This window comes from Carcharodon carcharias, chromosome 4, assembly GCF_017639515.1.
Source record: "Carcharodon carcharias isolate sCarCar2 chromosome 4, sCarCar2.pri, whole genome shotgun sequence".
NCBI classification, from domain to species: Eukaryota; Metazoa; Chordata; class Chondrichthyes; order Lamniformes; family Lamnidae; genus Carcharodon; species Carcharodon carcharias.
Genome location: NC_054470.1, coordinates 198,132,317 through 198,155,664, shown reverse-complemented (window position 1 = coordinate 198,155,664; position 23,348 = coordinate 198,132,317). Strand labels below are relative to the sequence as shown.

The 23,348-nt window shown below is 50.6% G+C and overlaps 1 protein-coding gene across 1 annotated transcript in view; it reads right to left on the bottom strand.

The window, feature by feature from the left end:
- The window catches only part of LOC121277393 (complement component C6-like), a 78,352-nt gene extending 55,927 nt beyond the window's left edge, over nucleotides 1-22,425 (bottom strand). Inside the window, exons 1-8 of the mRNA XM_041186805.1 lie at nucleotides 22,234-22,425; nucleotides 21,593-21,752; nucleotides 19,281-19,425; nucleotides 7,435-7,576; nucleotides 4,929-5,061; nucleotides 4,377-4,577; nucleotides 2,959-3,199; nucleotides 1,787-1,909 (exon numbers count right to left, since the gene is read on the bottom strand). Of these exons, the coding sequence (XP_041042739.1) occupies nucleotides 1,787-1,909; nucleotides 2,959-3,199; nucleotides 4,377-4,577; nucleotides 4,929-5,061; nucleotides 7,435-7,576; nucleotides 19,281-19,425; nucleotides 21,593-21,752; nucleotides 22,234-22,379 (1,291 nt within the window). The 5' untranslated portion in view covers nucleotides 22,380-22,425. The remainder of the gene's footprint in view (nucleotides 1-1,786; nucleotides 1,910-2,958; nucleotides 3,200-4,376; nucleotides 4,578-4,928; nucleotides 5,062-7,434; nucleotides 7,577-19,280; nucleotides 19,426-21,592; nucleotides 21,753-22,233) is intronic.
- Between the last annotated feature and the right edge of the window lie 923 nt (nucleotides 22,426-23,348).

Sequence of the window (23,348 nt, the reverse complement as noted above, 5' to 3'; positions counted from 1 at the left end):
TGCAGCACTCCCTCAGTACTGACCCTCTGACAGTGCAGCACTCCCTCAGTACTGACCCTCCGACAGTGCAGCACTCCCTCAGTACTGACCCTCTGACAGTGCAGCACTCCCTCAGTACTGACCCTTCGACAGTGCAGCACTCCCTCAGTACTGACCCTCCGACAGTGCAGCACTCCCTCAGTACTGACCCTTCGACAGTGCAGCACTCCCTCAGTACTGACCCTCTGACACTGCAGCACTCCCTCAGTACTGACCCTCTGACAGTGCAGCACTCCCTCAGTACTGACCCTTCGACAGTGCAGCACTCCCTCAGTACTGACCCTCCGACAGTGCAGCACTCCCTCAGTACTGACCCTTCGACAGTGCAGCACTCCCTCAGTACTGACCCTCTGATAGTGCAGCACTCCCTCAGTACTGACCCTCCGACAGTGCAGCACTCCCTCAGTACTGACCCTCCGACAGTGCAGCACTCCCTCAGTACTGACCCTCTGATAGTGCAGCACTCCCTCAGTACTGACCCTCCGACAGTGCAGCACTCCCTCAGTACTGACCCTCCGACAGTGCAGCACTCCCTCAGAACTGACCCTCCGACAGTGCAGCACTCCCTCAGTACTGACCCTCCGACAGTGCAGCATTCCCTCAGTACTGACCCTCCGACAGTGCAGCACTCCCCCAGTACTGACCCTCTGATAGTGCAGCACTCCCTCAGTACTGACCCTCCGACAGTGCAGCACTCCCTCAGTACTGACCCTCCGACAGTGCAGCACTCCCTCAGTACTGACCCTCTGATAGTGCAGCACTCCCTCAGTACTGACCCTCCGACAGTGCAGCACTCCCTCAGTACTGACCCTCCGACAGTGCAGCACTCCCTCAGAACTGACCCTCCGACAGTGCAGCACTCCCTCAGTACTGACCCTCCGACAGTGCAGCACTCCCTCAGTACTGACCCTCCGACAGTGCAGCACTCCCTCAGTACTGACCCTCCGACAGTGCAGCACTCCCTCAGTACTGACCCTCTGATAGTGCAGCACTCCCTCAGTACTGACCCTCCGACAGTGCAGCACTCCCTCAGTACTGACCCTCCGACAGTGCAGCACTCCCTCAGCACTGACCCTCCGACAGTGCAGCACTCCCTCAGTACTGACCCTCCAACAGTGCAGCATTCCCTCAGTACTGACCCTCCGACTGTGCAGCACTCCCCCAGTACTGACCCTCCGACAGTGCAGCACTCCCTCAGTACTGACCCTCTGACACTGCAGCACTCCCTCAGTACTGACCCTCCGACAGTGCAGCACTCCCTCAGTACTGACCCTCCGACAGTGCAGCACTCCCTCAGTACTGACCCTCCGACAGTGCAGCACTCCCTCAGTACTGACCCTTCGACAGTGCAGCATTCCCTCAGTACTGACCCTCTGACAGTGCAGCACTCCCTCAGTACTGACCCTCCGACAGCGCAGCACTCCCTCAGTACTGACCCTCTGACAGTGCAGCACTCCCTCAGTACTGACCCTCTGACAGTGCGGTACTCCCTCAGTACTGACCCTCTGATAGTGCAGCACTCCCTCAGTACTGACCCTCTGACAGTGCAGCACTCCCTCAGTACTGACCCTCTGACAGTGCAGCACTCCCTCAGTACTGACCCTCTGACAGTGCAGCACTCCCTCAATATTGCACTGGGTGGGACAATTTAGATTTGGTGCTCAACTCTCAGAGTGGGCTTGAACCCCTGACCTTCTGAGTCAGAGGAAAGAGTGTTATGACTGACCTATGACATTGTTCTCCTTACCTTTTGTGTTGATGGTCATGCTGTTGTCTGTACATTTTGTCCTGGTTTTCTTGACCTTGACAAAGAGCACACGTATTCTTGTCTCGATTTTCACACACTCTGACATATCTGCTTGTGTCAGACCTGTGGAGAGGTGAGGTCAACATAAAATATGGCAGAAATATGAGGCACAGCCTGGTGACCTCCAGTAAAGCAGGTCGGAGTCAGAATGTGAGAGGGCCAGAAGGAGGGAGACAGGAAGAGAGGGGAAGATTGGCGAAGGAAGGGGAGAAACACTGGGGGGGTGTGGATGTTGGGGAAGGAGGAGAAACAAGAAGAGCGGAGAAGAAATGGAGAATGGAGCAAGAGACACAGAGAGAAGGTGAGAGGTGGACTGTGGAAATAGGAGCAGGAGCAGACTACACGGCCCATCGAGCCTGCTCCGCCATTCAACCTGATCATGACTGAACTTGGGTTTCAGCTCCATTTTCCTGCCCGCTCCCCATATCCCTTAATCCTCTGAGAGACCAAAAACCTGTCTGTCCCGGCCTTAAATATGTTCACCAATGGAGTATCCACAACCCTCTGGGGTAGAGAATTCCAGAGATTCACAATCCTTTGAGTGAAGTAATTTCTCCTCAGCTCAGTCCTAAGTGATTGGCCCAATTCGGTTGATTCTTAACTGCCCTCTGAAAGGGCACTCAGTTCAGGATAGGCTATCATTGCTGGGCTTACCAGTAAAGCCCACATCCAATGCAGGCTGGATAATGGATAAATAAAACAAGGGGTATGGACTGTCTCCTCGAACAAAGTATCCAGGGTAGGTTCCCCCTCTCCCTGATGTTCTATATATGCTTTCATAGGATATAGGTATCATTGGCTGGGCCAGCATTTATCACCCATCCCTAATTACCCTTGAGAAGTTGGTAGTGAGCCAGATTGGGTCAAGAAGGCACCTACTCAAGGACAATTAGGGATGGGCAATAAATGTTGGCCTTGCCAGTGAAGCCCGCATCCCGTGAATGAATAAAAAGCCCTCTCTCCCACCCTGTTTCTGCTGCCCATACCCAATATCTCACTCCTGTCTCCACTTCCCTCACCCTATATCCCACAAACTCTGCAGCTCCCCAGTCTCCACTCCCCGCCCCACCACCGCCCCCCACCCCGCCCAGCTGACTCCTGAGGTTGTGTACCGGAACTCTGTATTGCATTCCTGTCATACTGATACAGGACATCATAAACACCACCCGTCTTCCCAGAGGCGAAGTAATGAGTTCCGAAATCCTGGAATATCCAGCTGTACATAGCATAATTGTACTCCAACGGCAGGCTGCTCACAGCTTCCAGAAAGGTCTCAGAGGCATGAAGGTCTGTTTCCTTCATCCTGAACTCTGACACTGCAATTGTTTTATGCACTCGGACAAACGCGGAATCCTGAACAGAACCAAAAAAAGAGCCATCAGCTGCGGAACCCACAAAACATGCAAGGCCCACCAATGCCCACCATAGCTCTCACACGCATAGTAATGCTCCCTCTACACTGTCCCCATCAAACACGCCCAGGACAGGTACAGCACGGGGTTAGATACAGAGTAAATCTCCCTCTACACTGTCACCATCAAACACTCCCAGGACAGGTACAGCACGGGGTTAGATACAGAGTAAAGCTCCCTCTACACTGTCCCCATCAAACACGCCCAGGACAGGTACAGCACGGGGTTAGATACAGAGTAAATCTCCCTCTACACTGTCACCATCAAACACTCCCAGGACAGGTACAGCACGGGGTTAGATACAGAATAATGCTCCCTCTACACTGTCCCCATCAAACACTCCCAGGACAGGTACAGCACGGGGTTAGATACAGAGTAAACCTCCCTCTACACTGTCCCCATCAAACACTCCCAGGACAGGTGCAGCACGGAGTTAGATACAGAGTAAAGCTTCCTCTACACTGTCCCCATCAAACACTCCCAGGACAGGTACAGCACGGGGTTAGATACAGAGTAAATCTCCCTCTACACTGTCCCCATCAAACACTCCCAGGACAGGTACAGCACGGGGTTAGATACAGAGTAAATCTCCCTCTACACCGTCCCCATCAAACACTCCCAGGACAGGTACAGCACGGGGTTAGATACAGAGTAAAGCTCCCTCTACACTGTCCCCATCAAACACTCCCAGGACAGGTACAGCACGGGGTTAGATACAGAGTAAAGCTCACTCCACACTGTCCTCATCAAACACACCCAGGACAGGTACAGCACGGTGTTAGATACAGAGTAAATCTCCCTCTACACTGTCCCCATCAAACACTCCCAGGACAGGTACAGCACGGGGTTAGATACAGATTAAATCTCCCTCTAGACTGTCCCCATCAAACACTCCCAGGGCAGGTACAGCACGGGGTTAGATACAGAGTAAAGCTCCCTCTACACTGTCTCCATCAAACACTCCCAGGACAGGTACAGCACGGGGTTAGATACAGAGTAAATCTCCCTCTACACCATCCCCATCAAACACTCCCAGGACAGGAACAGCACGGGGTTAGATACTGAACAGATTCTGTTCTCTAGTTGGGTAATTTTCTCTGGTTGTATTCCCAAGGTACCTTCTGTGTTGATGCCTTGATCACCTCCCTGAAGCTGGATGTCCGTACAGATTTCTTTGATTTTTTGCGTCCAAAGAGGATCGGGATGTTAAAGGAACTCGTGTGATCACTGTAATGTTTTGATGAGGATGAGACCTTTGATTCATAGTCTGAGGCATCAGGATAGAAATTCTCAGTGACATCGTCTTCCAAATTAGTCACCTGAGTGGAAAAGAAATCCCACAGTTAAGATTGATCCCAAATTGCTGGGGACTGGGAGGCTTCAATTCCAATCCCTCAGTTTGGATTGATCCCAAATTAATGGAGAGGGAGGGAGACTCCAATTCCAATCCCTCAGCCAGTAGCCATCCCAGATTAATGGAGATCGGGAGACTCAAACTCCAATCTCTTGGTTAGGATTGATCCCAAATTAATGGAGAGGGAGGGAAAATTCAATTCCAATCCCTCGGTTAGAATTTATCCCAAATTAATGGAGAATGGAGACTCCAATTCCAATCCCTCAGTCAGGATCTATCCCGGTTTAACATAGGCACCATTCCTGGGGTTTTGTACCTCTAAGGTGATGTTCTCCAGGTTGCTGGAGACTCGGTAGCGTTTGAAAATGTTTGATATGGTCCTGCAGTCTCTACCATAGTGTGTGTTGTTGAGGACTTCACCTCCCATCTCCCCTGCCAACACATTGTACCTGCAGAGTAGAGAGACATGGCTGATTACTGCATTGCTGCTTACCTGGAGGTTTTATATCTAGGCTTATGTCAGTTATGGTAATGCTCACTGTTCCAGTTCTGGATACGGTTATCAGCTGTGATGAATTGTCATTAACCTGAAATATTGGGCAGAATTTATCCCAGGAGGCAGTCTCACTCACTGCTGGACAGCCAGCAAGACCCCCCCCCCCCGTGTCTCTTCCTTTAGGGGAGTCCCGTATATTAAGTATCTAACTGGCATTTACATTGTAGAGCAATGGGTTAATGGTCGTTTTAATGAGACCACGATGATATCAATGATGTACAAGTGACATCAGGAGTCAGGTGACCTGAAGGCTCTGAGAGAGCTACGCCCAGAATAGGCTGTGACCCCCGAGCTCCTTGTAAATAGTTCTAAATAAATGGTTTCAAGTTAAACTATACTGATTATCTCAAGTCTGTTATAGGGAAGCAGAGCCTCATCAAGGTAATAGTAAGACGAGAGGACACAATAATAGTAAAACCCCGCTAAAGTTCAGCAACAACACGAAACCTAAATAACCAGCAGCGAGCCTTCTCCAGAATCAAGGGCCCAAAGGGTGGAAACCTGTATATTGACAGCTGAGGGAGTAGCGATTCTGGCCACTGTCACATTGTCAATAAACATTAGCTAACTTCCTCACTCAGCACAATATCCTGAGGTCGCTCACTGCCCAGGTCACCATTCTCTCTCTTTATTCATTCACAGGATGTGGGCGTCACTGGCAAGGCCAGTATTTGTTGTCCATCTCTAAATGCCCTTGAACTGAGTGGCTTGCTGGGCCATTCCAGAGGGCAGTTAGGAGTCAGCCACATTGCTGTGGGTCTAGAGTCAGACGTAGGGCAGACCAGCTAAGGACAGCACATTTCCTTTCTCCAAAAAGGCATTTGTGGGTTTTTGCAACAATCCTTGACATGAATCAACAATAGTTTCATGGTCACCATTACTGAGACCAGCTGCTGTGGTGAGATTTGAACCCCTGTCCTCAGTGGCATTATCACTACGCCACCATCTTCCCTTTTCACTCCCCAGGACTGACTGGACACTGGCCCAGGGTCCATCCATCAGCGGGCCTGCCAATCCTCCATCCCTCACTCCTCAGCCACACCCTATTCTTCACCCACACGCTTACTCTCCCCCACACCCTCACTTGCCCCCCCCCATCCACCCCTCCGCACACCACCCACTCCCCACACCCACCTCTCCCCCTTACCCAAATTCACCTTCCCCACACCCACCCCTCCCCTTCACCCAAACCCTCCACTCCCCCCACACTCTGACTCTCCTCCACACCCAACCCCTCTCCCACACCACTCACTCCCACACCCACAATACCCACTCCCTGCACCTATCCCTTCCCCCACCAACAACCACACCCATCTTATCATCAACTCCTCTCCCATTCCCTCTCCCCATGTGCCGCACCTGACCCCATGCCAACCCCTCCCCCTCACCACTTGCCTCACATCATTCCCCCTCCCAACTCCGCCAGCCACATCGACTTGCACTCAACCCCTGCCCTAAATACACGCCATCCCCCACATCTACCTCCTCCCCTTGCCCGTGCACAGATCCCACCCCACAACCCTCCCCCTCAACCCTTCACCCACACCACCTCATCCTTCGCCATCCCCCTTTTCCCTCCCCCTCCTACTTCCCCAACCGCAGTCCCTCCGTCCTCTCTTTCTCTCTCCCTCTTTCTCTCCATCATTCATGCCGACTCCTGTTGAACCCAGCTCGAAGCCTGGGCAGATTCTCCCACTGTTCCGCCCCACGCAGGGGGACACTCTCTCCATGCTGCCAAGTAAAACGGACGTTCCCCCTCAAACCCCTGCTGTTTGGAGGATTCCCATTACTGCTACAGCCCAAGGTGGCAGCACCTGGCACCACCCATGCCAGCCACCATCAACACCCTGCATCCCACTGACTGCCCCTGAGCCTAAGCTCCTCAATCTGATAAACCACATCGACCTTGACTTCGGCCCACTCCTATCCCGACCCACTCCCACTCCCAACCAGACCCATGCTCCCTTGACCATTGACCAATTCCTGCCCTTAACCCCCTGAACCACTTGTCCCAACCACTGACCCAAGCCCCCAATGCCTCACTCACAAACCCTTAACCCTGGACCCACTCCCACATCCAATCCCTGACTCACGCCCACCCTCGACTCCTGACCCACGCCCATCCTTGACCCCTGAACCATTCTCACACCCAGTCCCTGACCCACGTCCAACCTCAACCACAGATCCATGCCCACCCTTGACCCCAGAACCACTCTCACACCCAATCTCTGACCCAAGCCAATCCCGACCCCTGACTCTTTCCTACCCGCTGCCGATGAGGTGGGCTCCAGGGAGGGGTTCAATCTCACGGGGGCATGGCAAATCCTGCTTCCTACATCCTTCCTCATCCGAACCATCTCCACAATCGTGCTCCCCATTACATTCCAGATCATGGGCGATACAGCGTCCTGAAATACAGTGGGGGATGGGAGAAGGAGGGGGATTGGAGGGGGTTGGGGATGGGCAGAGGGTGGTGGAGAGGGGAGGGGATAAGGAGGGGGGTGGAGGAGGGCAGGGAAGAAGGAGGAGGGTGGGTGTATGTAGAGGGTGGGGTGGAATGGTGGGAGGGGAGATAGGGTTGGGTGAAGGGGAAGGGAGGATGGTAGGGGCAGGAGAGGGTAGAGATCAGAGAGGGAGATGGAGGGTGGAGGACGGGGAGTGTGGGCAGAAGGGGTGGAGGGAGAGTAGAGGGAGGAGGGGAAGACCAGAGGGTGGAAGGTAGAGGAGGAAGGATTGGAGGACAGGTAGAGGGTAGAGGGGAGAGGAAGAAGGATTTGGAGAAGGGAGGAGGGGAGAGTGTGAAAGAGTTTGACTCTGGAAAGTGTAGCTATCAGGTTGATTTAGCTGCTCCCAATAAGCGATATTCTGGGGTGAAGGTTTAGGGAATAATCAAACAGGGTCACTGCCCCCAACCAGAATCACAGAATCAGAGAATTCTTACAGCACAGAAGGTCCATCATGCCTGCAACAGCCCTCCAAATGAGCAATTCACTTCGTTCCATTCCCCCACCTTCTCCCTGTAACCCTGCATGTTCTTCCTTTACAGATAACAGTCTAATTCCCTTCTGAATGCTTCAATTGAATCTGCCTCCACCACACTCTCAGGCAGCGCATTCCATGTCCCAAAAGAGCTTAACAGCAGAGATGAGGTGAGAGTGACTGCCCTTGACATCAAGGTGTCATTTGACTGAGTGTGGCATCAAGGAGCCCTAGCAAAACTGGAGTCAATGGTAATCAGGGGGAAGACCATCCACTGGTTGGAGTCATACAAAGGAAGATGGTTGTGGTTGTTGGAGGTCAGTCATCTCAGCTCCAGGACATCACTGCAGGAGTTCCTCAGGGTAGTGTCCTCGGCCCAACCATCTTCAGCTGCTTCATCAATGACCTTCCTTCCATCATAAGGTCAGAAGTGGGGATGATCGCTGATGATTGCACAATGTTCAGCACCATTCATGACTCCCCTACAAGGCACAAGTCAGGAGTGTGATGGAATACTCCTCAATTGCCTGGATGAGTGCAGCTCCCACAACACTCAAGAAGCTGGACACCATTCAGGACAAAGCAGGCCCGCTTGATTAGCACCACATCCACAAACATCTACTCCCTCCACCACCGACACACAGTAGCAGCAGTGTGTACCATCTACAAGAGCACTGCAGAAATTCACCGAGGCTCCTTAGACAGCACCTTCCAGATCCCAATCACTCACTGCGTGAAAATGTTTTTCCTCATTGCTTTTGCTTCTTTTGCCAATTACTGTAAATCCATGCCCACTGGTTCGCGATCCTGGGCACAATCTACGCAGCAAAATGGGTGAGATCGGGACCGGTGTAATCGGCCAAGGCAGAATTGTCTGCAGAGAGCCTACCTAGGCTCAGATATGAGTGGTAACGGGTGAGGAGTTGTTGGATCTTCACAAAGGGTAAGGGAGTGAGTGTGGGTGTGTCTGAGACTTTCAGGAGCCCTCAGGTAGTGACATCAGTCTGCCATTCCAGCTCTTTTGGCATAAGGTTTTCATAACTTTCACTGCACAGCTTCAATGAACACCTCTGCAAATCACTCGCCACTGAATATGCCCAAGGGAGCCCCAGCTCCCTCCGCCAGCGATATTTAAAGGGCCATCCTTCCAGTTTGCAGAGGCACTGCTTTCAGAATCACTCCCGCTGTGGAGTGTTTATTGATGTGAGCTGGTGCACCCATCCCAAAGGTGCAGAGGGCTGGGTCACTCAACTCTCCAAGAGGTACAGGGGCTGCGGCTGCACTGTCCCTGGGTCTGCACCATAACTAATGAGAGGCTGCAGACAGGGGCTTGGTGAATCCCATGCAGAGGGAGGGGGAGCTGGAGTAAGTATCTCCACAGAAGACCCTACCCACCCCTATGGGTTTGCACTTTGTACCTCCAGCTGGAGAAATGCCAGAGGCAGGGACAGCGTTTCATTGGCCGTACAATCAGTCGCATTGAATTTCCATGTCAGGGGATCACTCTTCATGGGTGTGACGGACATATCCAACATCTCCTGAGGCAACTGCTCTAACTGGAACTCAATCGCAGTAGCAGACTCCCTGGAGGATAGCACAAACACTTTAGGAAAGTCCTTAAAGCATCCCTGAGGAGGTCAAACATCCCCATGGGAGATAAAAGCAAAATACCGCAGATGCTGGAAATCTGAAACAAAAACAGAAAATGCTGGCAAAACTCTGCAGGTCTGACAGCATCTGTGGAGAGAGAAACAAAGTTAACATCTCATGTCCATATGACCCTTCTTCAGAGCTGAAGAGAAGTAGAAATGCGATGAAATTTATACTGTTTAGGGGAGGGTGGGGCCAGTGGAGCTGGATAGAAGGCCAACAATTGGTGGGGACAAAGGAGGGATTGACAAAGATGTTGTGAACTAAGGTAAAAAAAGGATAAAAATGGGATAAAAAGGGGATAAAACCACAGATAAATGAATAAAAATAAAGATAAAATTAAGTGGATAAAAAATAAAAATGAATGTAGAAGAAAGGGGATTAAAAAAGGGGGTGGGGATGGAGGAGGGAGTTCATGATCTAAAATTATTGAATTCAATATTCAGTCCGGAAGGCTGTAAAGTGCCTAGTCGGAAGATGAGGTGTTGTTCCTCCAGTTTGCGTTGAGCTTCACTGGAACAATGCAGCAGGCCAAGGACAGACATGTGGGTAAGAGAGCAGGGTGGAGTGTTGAAATGGCAAGCGACAGGGAGGTCTGGGTCATTCTTGCGGACAGACCGAAGGTGTTCCGCAAAGCGGTCGCCCAGTCTGTGTTTGGTCTCTCTAATGTAGAGGAAACTGCATTGGGAGCAGCGAATGCAGTAGACTAAGTTGAGGGAAGTGCAAGTGAAATGCTGCTTCACTTGAAAGGAGTGTCTGGGCCCTTGGACAGTGGGGAGATGGGGGCAGTGGGGGGGGGGGGTGGTGGTGGGGGGTAGAGGTAAAGGGGCAGGTGTTGCACCTTCTGTGGTTACATGGGAAGGTACCGTGAGAGGGGGATGAGGTGTTGTGGGTGATGGAGGAGTGGACCAGGGTGTCCAGGAGGGAATGGTCCCTATGGAATGTTGACAGTTGGGGGTGAAGGGAAGATGTGTTTGGTGGTGGCATCATGCTGAGGTTGGCGGAAATGGCGGTGGATGATCCTTTGAATGCGGAGGCTGGTGGGGTGAAAAGTGAGGACAAGGGGGACCCTAACATGGTTCTGGGAGGGAGGGGAAGGTGTGAGGGGAGACGGGCCAGACACAGCTGAGGGCCCTGTCAACCACAGTGGGGGGAAAGCTCGGTTAAGGGAGAAGGAAGACATGTCAGAAGTGCCAGTTTGGAAAGCGGCATCATCAGAACAGATGCGACGGAGGCAAAGGAACTGAGAGAACTGAGAGAACTCCCCATGGGAGAACCTGGCTTGTGACCGGCCAAAATGGTGAAGGTCCATTTGGGGAGACACATCGAGAGACTTTATTGGGAATGTGCAGAGGTGAAGTCAAGGCTTTGGAGGGAGCCCTCAAAGCTCCACAGAACCCAGCTACCAACCCTTCAAGCACAACCTGTTCCACACATGACAAGAGACTGCAGATCACACACTGGACTTAGCACCATCTCAGAGCACAATGAATCGGAGTAGTCATCCTCAATGCAGAGGGCCTGCCTAAGAAGACGAGTCTGTCAACCAGCCAGCTGCTGCCTATCCTCAGTTGGTACAGTCCATCTGCAGTCTCCACCAGCGAACGTCAGTGCTCCTCCAGCAACTAGAGGCACAAGGACAGGCAAAGGCAAGCACAAGACTGGCACTAAAGCATGGGCAAGGGTGAATCTGGTGGTCAGGCTTGTGAACAACACATCCTGCTCAGAGGAGATGGTTTTGAGTTTTTTATTATTTGTTCATACGAACATTTGATTTTAAAAAATTCCTTAAGGGAACATGGGTGTCGCTGGCTGGACCAGCATTTATTACCCATCCCTAATTGCCCTTGAGAAGGTGGTGGTGAGCTGCCTTCTTGAACCGCTGCAGTCCATGTGGTGCGGGTACACCCACAGTGCTGTTAGGGAGGGAGTTCCAGGATTTTGACCCAGTGACAGTGAAGGAATGACAATATATTTCCAATTCAGAATGGTGAGAGGCTTGGAGGGGAACTTCCAGGTGGTGGTGTTCCCATCTTTCTGCTGCCCTTGTCCTTCTAAATGGTAGTGGTCATGGGTTTGGAAGGTTCTGTCCAAGGAGTCTTGGTGAGTTCCTGCAGTGCATCTTGTAGATGGTACACACACTGCTGCTACTGTGTGTCAGTGGTGGAGGGAGTGAATGTTTGTGGATGGGGAGTCAATCAAGTGGGGCTGCTTTGTCCTGGATGGTGTCAAGCTTCTTGAATGCTGTGGGAGCTGCACTCATCTAGGCAAGTGGGGAGTATTCCATCACACTCCTGACTTGTGCCTTGTAGATGGTGGACAGGCTTTGGGGAGTCAGGAGGTGAGTTACTCATCACAGGATTCCCAGCCTCTGACCTGCTCTTGTAGCCACAGTATTTATATGGCTAGTCCAGTTCAGTTTCCAGTTAATGCTAAACCCCAGAATGTTAATAGTAGTGGATTCAGTGATGGTAATGCCATTGAACATCAAGGGGCGATGGTTGGATTCTCTCTTGTTGGAGATGGTCATTGCCTGACACTTGTGTGGTGTGAATGTTACTTGCCACTTGTCAGCCCAAGTCTGGATATTGTCCAGGTCTTGCTGTATTTGAACATGGACTGCTTCAGTATCTGAGGAGTCATGAATGGTGCTGAACATTATGCAATCATCAGCGAACATGCCCACTTCTAACCTAATGATGGAAGGAAGGTCATTGATGAAGCAGCTGAAGATGGTTGGGCCTAGGACACTACCCTGAGGAACTCCTGCAGTGATGTCCTGGAGCTAAGATGACCGACCTCCAACAACCACAATCATCTTCCTTTGTGCTAGTTATGATTCTAACCAGTGGAGAGTTTTCCCCCTGATTCCTATTCACTCCAGTTGTGCTAGGGCTCCTTGATGCCACACTCAGTCAAATGCTGCCTTGATGTCAAGGGCAGTCACTCTCACCTCACCCCGGGAGTTCAGCTCTTTCATCCATGTTTGAACCAAGGCTGTAATGAGGTCAGGAGCTGAGTGACCCCTGCAGAACCCAAACTGGGCATCAGTGAATAGGTTATTGCTAAACAAGTCCTGCTAATTGCACTATTGATGGCCTCTTCCATTACTTTACTGATGATCGAGAGTAGACTGATGGGGCGGTAATTGGTTGGGTTGGATTTGTCCTGCTTTTTGTGTACAGGACATACCTGGGCAATTTTCCACATAGCCGGGTGGATGCCAGTGTTGTAGCTGTACTGGAACAGCTTGGCTAGGGGTGCGGCAAGTTCTGGAGCACAAGTCTTCAGTACTATTGCTGGAATATTGTCAGGGCCCATAGCCTTTGCAGTATCCATTCCCTTCAGCTGTTTCTTGATATCACATGGAGTAAATCGAATTGGCTGAAGACTGGCACCTGTGATGCTGGGAACCTCTGGAGGAGGCCGAGTTCGATCATCCACTTGGCACTTCTGGCTGAAGATTGTAGCAAATGCTTCAGCCTTATCTTTTGCACTGATGTGCTGGGCTCCTACATCATTGAGAATGGGGATATTTGTGGAGAACCCTCCTTCAGTGAGTTGTTGAATTGTCCACCACCTTTCATGACTGGATGTGACAGCACTGCAGAGTTTAGATCTGATCTATTGGTTGTGAGATCACTTAGCTCTGTCTAATCACTTGCTGCTTATGCTGTTTGGCACGCGAGTAGTCCTGTGTTATAGCTTCACCAGCTTGACACCTCATTTTTAGGTATGGCTGGTGCTGCTCCTGGCATGTCCTCCTGCACTCTTCATTAAACCAGGGTTGATCCCTTGGCTTGATGGTTAATTAGATAACTGGCTTAAACAGGTTTTCAGAGAACACAAAAACAGGCCTTCTTATAGTGCTGACTTTGTCTGCACTGGAGTGCTGCTTTGGGCTGTAGTAGAATGTTTAAGTTGGAATTTGGTGACTGAGGGAGTTTGGTGAGGAGGAAACAGGGTGATCCTTTGAGTACTGTGAGTATGGTCGGGTAAGTATTTACCACTTTTATCACTTATAGTTTTTAAAGTCTTATTTTGTGGTTCATTGTTTGTAAGGGCTATATTCTGTAACAATGAGGAGCAGGGAAGAAGGGCCCTAGAGTAACTGATATTATTTGATATTAAGTATCTTCTAAAAGGTTTAATTTAATTTAAAGGGGTGAGTCATGGCAGGAGAGCTCAAAGCCGTGGTATGCTCCTCCTGCTCTATGTGGGAAGAAGGGAACATTTCCAGCGCCCAGGGCCAGCATGTGTTTGGGAAGTGTCTCTAGCTGCAGCTCCTGGAAGCCCGTGTTTCGGAGTTGGAGAGGCGGCTGGGGACACTGTAGAGCATCCACGAGGTGGAGAGTATCATGGATAGCATGTAGAGAGAGGTGGTCACACTGCAGGCTGAGTCCACAGGCAGGAAGGGAATGGGTGACCACCAGGCAGAGCAAGAGGACCAGGCAGGCAGTGCAGAAATCTCTTGTGGATATTCCCCTGCAAAACAGATATACCGCTTTGGATACTGTTGGGGGAATGGCCTCACAGGGGAAAGCATTAACAACTAAATTCATTGCACTACAGTTGGCTCTGCTGCAAAGGGGGGGAGTAAAATGTGTGGGAATGCAATAGTTATAAGGGATTCAATTGTAAGGGGGATTGATAGGCGTTTCTGTGGCTGCAACTGAGACTCCAGGATGGTATGTTGCCTCCCTGCTGCGAGTCAAAGGTGTTTCAGAGCAGCTAGCGGACATTCTGAAGGAAAAGGGTGAACAGCCAGTGGTTGCGGTACACATTGGAACAAATGACATAGGTAAAAAAAGGAATGAGGTCCTAAAAGCAGAATATAGGACGTTAGGAAGTAAGCTGAAAAGTAGGACCTCAAAGGTAGTGATCTCAGGATTACTACCAGTGCCACGCGCCAGTCAGAGTGGAAATAGCAGGATATATCAGATGAATACGTGGCTGAAGAGATGGTGTGAAGGGGAGGGTTTCAGATTCCTGGAACATTAGGACCGGTTCTGGGGGAGGTTGGACCAATACAAACTGGACGGGTTACACCTGGGCAGGACTGGGACTGATGTCCTAGGGGAACATTTGCAAGAGTGACTGGGGAGGGTTTAAACTAAAATGGCAGTGGAGTGGGAACCTATGCGAGGAGTCAGAGGAGGGTAATCAAAGACAAGAACAAAAGACAGAAAGGGGAATAAGAAAAGTGATAAGCAGAGAAATCAAGGGCAAGAATCAAACAGGGCCTCAGTGAAAAATAGTGGGAACAGGACAAGTAATGTTAAAAAGACAAGCCTTAAGGCATTGTGCCTTAACGTGAGGAGCATTCACAATAAAGTGGATGAATTAACCGCGCAAATAAGTGTGAACAGGTATGATATAGTCAGGATTACGGAGACATGGCTGTAGAGTGACCAGGGATCCCAACTGACCATCCAGGGGTATTGAGTATTTAGGAAGGACAGACAAAAAGGAAAAGTTGGTGGAGTTGCATTGCTGGTTAAAGAGGAAATTAACATAACAGTGAGGAAAGATATTAGCTCCGATGATGTGGAATCTGTACGGGTAGAGCTGAAAAACACTAAGGGGCAAAAAACGTTAGTGGGGGTTGTCTATAGACCCCCAAACTGTAGTGGTGATGTTGGGAATGGCACTAAACAGGAAATTAGAGACGCATGCAATAAAGGAATATCTGTAATTATGGGTGACTTTAATCTGCATATAGATTGGGCAAATCAAATTAATAACAATACCATAGTGGAGGAATTCCTGGAGTGTATACGGGATGGTTTTCTGGACCAATACATTGAGGAACCAACTTGAGAATAGGCCATCCTAGACTGGGTATTGTGTAATGAGAAAGGAATAATTGACAATCTAGTTGTGCGAGGCCCCTTGGGGATGAGCGACCATAATATGATAGAATTCTTCATCAAGATGGAGAGTGACGTAGTTGATTCTGAGACTTGGGTCCTGAATCTTAATAAAGGAAACTACGATGGTATGAGGCGCGAGTTGGCTATGATGGATTGGGAAACGTTACTTAAAGAGATGACGGTGGATAGGCAATGGCAAACATTCAAAGAGCGCATGGGTGAACTGCAACAATTGTTTATTCCTGTCTGGTGCAAAAGTAAAACAGGAAAGGTGGCCAAACCATGGCTTACAAGGGAAATTAGAGATAGTATTAGATCCAAGGAATAGGCATACTAATTGGCCGGAAAAAACAACAGACCTGAGGATTGGAAACAGTTTAGAATTCAGCAAAGGAGGACCAAGGGATTGATTAAGAAGGGGAAAATGGGGTACGAGAGTAAGCTTGCAGGGAACATAAAAACTGACGGTAAAAGTTTCTATAGGTATGTGAAGGGAAAAAGATTGGTGAAGACAAATGTAGGTCCCTTACAGTCAGAAACAGGGGAATTTATAATGGGGAACAAAGAAATGGCTGACCAACTAGATACATATTCTGGTAAAAGCAAAAATATGAGGATGCTGGAAATCCAAAACGAAAACAAAAATACCTGGAAAAACTCAGCAGGTCTGGCAGCATCTGCGAAGAGGGACACAGTTAACGTTTTGAGTCCGAATGACCCTTCAACAACCTTCTCTGCAATAGTTAGTACATACTTTGGTTCTGTTTTCACAAAGGAGGACACTAATAACATACCAGAAATGTTGGGGAACACAGGATTTAGGGAGAGGGAGGAACTGAAAGAAATCAGTGTTAGTAGGGTAATGGTGTTGGGGAAATTGATGGGATTGAAGGCAGATAAATCCCCAGGGCCTGATAATCTACATCCCAGAGCATTTAAGGAAGTGGCCCTAGAAATAGTGGATGCATTGGTGGTCATCTTCCGAGATTCTATAGACTATAGAACAGTTCCTACAGATTGGAAGGTAGCTAATGTAACCCCACTATTTAAAAAGGGAGGTAGAGAGAAAACAGGGAATTATAGACCAGTCAGCCTGACGTCGGTAGTGGGGAAAATTCTAGAGTCCATTATAAAAGATTTAATAGCTGAGCACATGGAAAACAGAGGCAGAATCAGACAGAGTCAGCATGGATTTACGAAAGGGAAATCATGCTTGACAAATCTACTGGAAATTTTCAAGGATGTAATTAGTAGAGTTGATGAGGGGGAGCCAGTGGATGTTGTTTATTTGGACTTTCAGAAGGTTTTCGACAAAGTCCCACATAAGAGATTAGCGTGTAAAATGAAAGCACATGGGATTGGGGGTAGTGTATTGAGATGGATAGAAAACTGGTTGGCAGACAGGAAACAAAGAGTAGGAATAAATGGGTCTTTTTCCGAATGGCAGGCAGTCACTATTGGGGTACTGCAGGGATTGGTACTGGGACCCCAGCCATTCACAGTGTATATTAATGATTTAGGTGAGGGAGCTAAATGTAATATCGCCAGATTTACAGATGAGACAAAGCTGGGTGGGAGGGTGAGATGTGAGGAGGATGCAGAGATGCTTCAGTGTGATTTGGACAAGCTGAGTGAGTGGGCAAATGCATGGCAGATACAGTATAATGTGGATAAATGTGAGGTTATCCACTTTGGTAGCAAAAACAGGAAGGCAGATTATTATCTGAGTGGCTATAAATTGAGATGGGGAATGTGCAACGAGACCTGGGTGTCCTTGTACACCAGTCGCTGAAGGTAAGCATGCAGGTGCAGCAGGCGGTAAAGAAGGCAAATGGTATGTTGGCCTTCATAGCGAGAGGATTCGAGTACAGGAACAGGGATGTCTTGCTGCAATTGTACAGGGGCTTGGTGAGACCACACTTGGAATATTCCTTATCTGAGGAAGGATGTACTTGCTATAGAGGGAGTGCAGCGAAGGTTTACCCGACTGATTCCTGAGATGGCAGGACTGACATATGAGGAGAGATTGAGTCGGTTAGGATTATATTCGCTGGAATTCAGAAGAATGAGGGGGGATCTCATAGAAACCTATAAAATTCTAACAGGGCTAGACAGGGTAGATGCAGGAAGGATGTTCCTGATGGTGGGGGAGTCCAGAACCAGGGGTCACAGTCTGAGGATATGGGGTAGACCATTTAGGACTGAGATGAGGAGAAATTTCTTCACCCAGAGAGTGGTGAGCCAGTGGAATTCACTACCACAGAAAGTGGTTGAAACCAAAACATTGTATGTTTTCAAGAAGGAGTTAGATATAGTTCTTGGGGTGAAAGGGACCAAGGGATATGGGGAGAAAGCGGGAGCAGGCTATTGAGTTGGATGATCGAAGAGCCGAATGGCCTACTCCTGTTCCTATTTTCTATGTTTCTATGGTAATGGTAGAGTGGGGCATATGCCGGACCATGAGGTTAGATTGTGTTTGAGTACAGTTCTGCTTCTGCTGATGGCCCACAGAGCCTCATGGATGCCCATCTTGAATTGCTAGATATGTTCAAAATTTAGCACGGTGGTAGTGCCACACAACACGATGGAGGGTATCCTCAATGTGAAGGCGGGACCTCATCTCCACAATGACCGTGCGGTGGTCATTCATGCCCATACTGTCATGGGGAGATGCATCTGCAGCAGGCAGGTTGGTGAGGATGAGGTCACGTATGTTTTTCCCTCTTGTTGGTTCCTCACCTCAGACCCAGTCTAGCAGATATGTCCCTTAGGGGACCCGAATGGGGGTTACCATTGACTAGAAACTGAACTGGACTAGACATATAAATACTGTGGCTACAAGACAGGTCAGAGGAATCTTGCGGTGAGTAACTCACGCCTGACTCCCCAAAGCCTGTCCACCATCTTACAAGGCACAAGTCAGTGACAGTAAAGGAATGGCATGTATTTCCTAGTCTGGATGGGGAGTGGCTTGGAGGAGAACTTCCAGGCGGTGGTGTTCCCATCTATCTGTTGCCCTTGTCCTATGAGACTCCCCACTTGTCTGGATGAGTGCAGCTCCCACAACACTCAAGAAGCTTGACATCCACAAACATTCACTCCCTCTACCACCGACGCACAGTAGCAGCAGTGTGTACCATCTACAAGATGTGCTGCAGGAACTCACCAAGGCTCCTTAGACAGCACCTTCCAAACCCATGACCACTACCATCTAGAAGGACAAGGGCAGCAGATAGATGGGAACACCACTACCTGGAAGTTCCCCTCCAAGTCACTCACCATCCTGACTTGGAAATATATCGCTGTTCCTTCACTGTCGCTGGGTCAAAATCCTGGAACTCCCTCCCTAACAGCACTGTGGGTGTACCTACACCACATGGACTGCAGCAGTTCAAGAAGGCAGCTCATCACCACCTTCTCAAGGGCTACTAGGGATGGGCAATAAATGCTGGCCCAGCCAGTGAAGCCCACATCCCATGAATGAATAAAGAAAGAAATGGTAGACATCAGGATTAACTGGGTAGCTCTTTCAAAGAACCAGCATGGAGAGAATAGGCCAATAGCAACTTTCTGTGCTATGTGAAGTATTGCTGAATGAGGATATTTTTACCATTCTGACAGCGGAACATATTGACGCAGTCTGCTTGCCGAATGTTGCAGAGTTTGTTGGGTAGACACGGCCTGTCACTGGTCATCTCTGTTTCCTCACATCGGCCTCCGAACTGGGCTGGCTTCAGCAGAGCCCTGTAACGAAACTAAAGATCCCCGGGGAAGGACAGTTACAGAGCAGTCAGTAGAATCATTATAGCACAGACGGAGGCTATTCAGCCCCTCAACTCCATGCTGGTTGCAATTCACAGGAGGCAAACCCATAGAGAGACCTTACAGTCCTTCAATTCACTCAGGCACAGATACTGCTGGATCCAGCCAGCTCCCTGCTTGTACACCCATTACAACTGCTCTTGGCCCATTGAGGTTTTAAAAGGTTTTGCATCACCGTTGTGGCAGAGTGGGCTGATAACAGCTCAACGGGGCCAACAGGGCATCTGGGACCTCTAAAAACAAAGTGACAGTCTATCTACTTAAGTGTAATGTCAGTAAGGACTCAGAGGGACCACAGCTACCCACCAGTCAGAACACCAAGGGTCCAAATCCTACATCAGAACTTGAGCACTAATATAGACTGACATTCCCAGAGCAGTACTGAGGGAGTGCTGCACTGTCAGAGGGTCAGTACTGAGGCAGTGCTGCACTGTCAGAGGGTCAGTACTGAGGGAGTGCAGCACTGTCAGAGGGTCAGTACTGAGGGAGTGCTGCACTGTCAGAGGGTCAGTACTAAGGGAGTGCTGCTCTGTCGAAGGGTCAGCACTGAAGGAGTGCTGCACTGTCAGAGGGTCAGTACTGAGGGAGTGCTGCACTGTCAGAGGGTCAGTACTGAGGGAGTGCTGCAGTGTCAGAGGGTCAGTACTGAGGGAGTGCTGCACTGTCAGAGGGTCGGTATTGAGGGAGTGCTGCACTGTCAGAGGGTCAGTACTGAGGGAGTGCTGCACTGTCAGGGGGTCAGTACTGTGGGAGTGCTGCACTGTCAGAGGGTCAGTACTGAGGGAGTGCTGCACTGTCAGGGGGTCAGTACTGTGGGAGTGCTGCACTGTCAGGGGGTCAGTACTGAGGGAGTGCTGCACTGTCAGGGGGTCAGTACTGAGGGAGTGCTGCACTATCAGAGCGGCAGTACTGAGGGAGAGTGGCTCTGTCAGAGGGTCAGTGGGAGTGCTGCACTGTCAGAGGGTCAGTACTGAGGGAGTGCTGCACTGTCAGAGGGTCAGTACTGAGGGAGTGCTGCACTGTCAGAGAGTCAGTACTGAGGGAGTGCTGCACTGTCAGAGGGTCAGTACTGAGGGAGTGCTGCAGTGTCAGAGGGTCAGTACTGAGGCAGTGCTGCACTGTCAGAGGGTCAGTACTGAGGGAGTGCTGCAGTGTCAGAGGGTCAGTACTGAGGGAGTGCTGCACTGTCGGAGGGTCAGTACTGAGGGAGTGCTGCACTGTCAGAGGGTCAGTACTGAGGGTTTGCTGCACTGTCAGAGGGTCAGTACTGAGGGAGTGCTGCAGTGTCAGAGGGTCAGTATCGCTCTGCAGCCTTCCCATATGGAGTCCAGCAATGCCAGAGGGGGTTATGGAGCTCTAGTACCAGGAAACCCCTTGAGCCCCTGGCATGGGAGAGGCTGGGAGAGATGGAATACTAGGGCAGGGGGAGGCAGTGGCCATTTCTGGGGGTTCCAATCCTGGGGTATGACCTGCACTCCAGAAGGTCTTAATTCCTGAGCATTGTGTTCCTATTGGCTCCCTTCTCAAGACAGTGACTCGAACTGAATTGGCTTTTATATCAAGCACTATTCTACCGCTGGCAGTATAGCAGGTTCTCTCTCGGCTGTCCTCTCAGTGTCACTCGATCCTGCTTTCAAGGAAACCAGAGTCCTTGACCAGTCCAGACACACTGAGAACTGTTGTCGCCTCTCACCCCTCGCCCTCCCCCAATCTCTCCTGCCCCCCTCACCCCAGCCCCCAACCTCCCCTCTGCCTCCTGACCGCTCCACAGTGCCTCCTCGACTCCATCCCCCCTCCTCTCACTCTGCTGCCCCTCTCACTGCCTCTCCCTTCAACACACCCATGCAGTCGTCCACACCCCTTCTCTCTCTCCCCCTCACCTTCCTCTGCCCCTCCCTTACCCTTCTCCCCCATTCTCCCCTCACCTCCCGATGCCCCTAAGTTCCTTCTACTCTAGGCCATCCCTCTTCATCCACCACCCCCCCTCTAATCACCCTGCGTCTAGACCCCACCCTCCCTCCCCACTGCCTCTCTCCCTCCCCTCTCCTCTTCCCCCCACCTGATAAGAGGAAAACAGGGTTTCGAAAAGTCTGGGTGTACCTGTTTCTTGACACAGGGGTCACATGTTGACCAGCTTGACCAGTCGCCGATCTGACAGGGGGTGCTGCACCCCTGGGTGTTACACTCCTCCTGTTGCACACGGGGAGTGCAGATGTTTTCGCAGTTAAACTTGTGGTAATATTCGTCCATATTAAACTTTCTGAGCGAAACAAGGTGAGAGACTGGGTTATTAATCGGATTACTGCGGCTCTCCCACCCCTTCCCCCCACAATTACCCCTCACAGCAACTGTCCCCCATTCTCCCCCTGCACTTCCGCATCACCTCCCCTCCCAACCCTCCCTCCAAGTCCGCGCCGCCCCCGCCAAAATCACACTGTCCCAAACCCCCGGAACCCCTGCATTCTGCTACCACATCCCTGACCTCCCACCCCTCCTCTCACAACACTCTGCCCACACCCCTCAACCCCTACCTCACCCTTACTCAACCCCACACCAACCGTCCCCATCTTCTCTCCTCCCTCCCTCCCCTCCCTTCTCCCTCCTACACCCCCCTTTCCTTCCTTCCCCTCCCACATCACTCTCTCTCACCCCTCTTACCAGTCCACTCTGCACCCTAACACTCGCCCTATCCAAGATGGAGAGTTTTCCAAACCGATGTCAAATTCCGATGGGGCACTAACCTGTACCGACGGGTTTGGCCCCCCCCGCAGGTCAGGGAACAGGTTGACCATTGAGACCATGGATACTTCTCACAGAAACAGGCCAGGCTCATGGCTATGGAGAGGCAGAGGAGATACAGAGTGAGAACATGTCGATGAGGGCCCATCGTCTGGTGGAAGGAGCTGGAGATAGGCTGACTTCCTCCAAGGAATTCTGAAATACAAGTGGGCAGAGATTAAACACAGAGCATCGCATCAGAAGGTGAAAGGTGAGAACCCAGTGCGCAATAATCTCAGCGCCGAGTCAGAAAATCGAGAAGTCAAATCACAGTCCAGGGAACTGAGGAGAGAAACTCAATGCGGCGCAATCCTGAGGAGGTGCTGCACCGTCAGAGGGTCAGTACTGAGGGAGTGCTGCAACATCAGAGGGTCAGTACTGAGGGAGTTCTGCACTGTCAGAGGATTGCTATTGAGGGAGTGCAGCACTGTGAGAGGTTAAGATCTGAGGGAGAGCTGCATTGCTAAAAGGTTCAGTACAAAGGGAATGCTACACTGTCGGAGGGTCAGTACTGAGGGAGTGCTGCACTGTCGGAGGGTCAGTAATGAGGGAGTGCTACACTGTTGGAGGGTCACTACTGAGGGAGTACTGCACTGTCGAGGGTCAGGACTGTGGAGCGCTGCACTGTCGGAGGGTCAGTACTGAGGGAGTGCTGCACTGTCAGAGGGTCAGTACTGAGGGAGTGCTGCACTGTCAGAGGGTCAGTACTGAGGGAGTGCTGCACTGTCAGAGGGGCAGTACTGAGGGAGTGCTGCATTGTCAGAGGGTCAGTACTGAGGGAGTGCTGCACTGTCACAGGGTAAGTACTGAGGGAGTGCTGCAGTGTCAGAGGGTCAGTACTGAGGGAGTGCTGCACTGTCGAAGTGTCAGTACTGAGGGAGAGACGCACTGTTGGAGGGTCTATACTGAAGGAGTACTGCACTGTCAGAGGGCCAGTACAGAGGGAGTGCTGCACTGTCGGAGTGTCAGTTTTGAGGGAGTGCTGCACTGTCAGAGAATCAGTACGGAGGGAGATTTGCAGTCTCAGAGGGGCAGTACTGAGGCAGTTCTGCACTGTCAGAGGGTCATTACTGAGGGA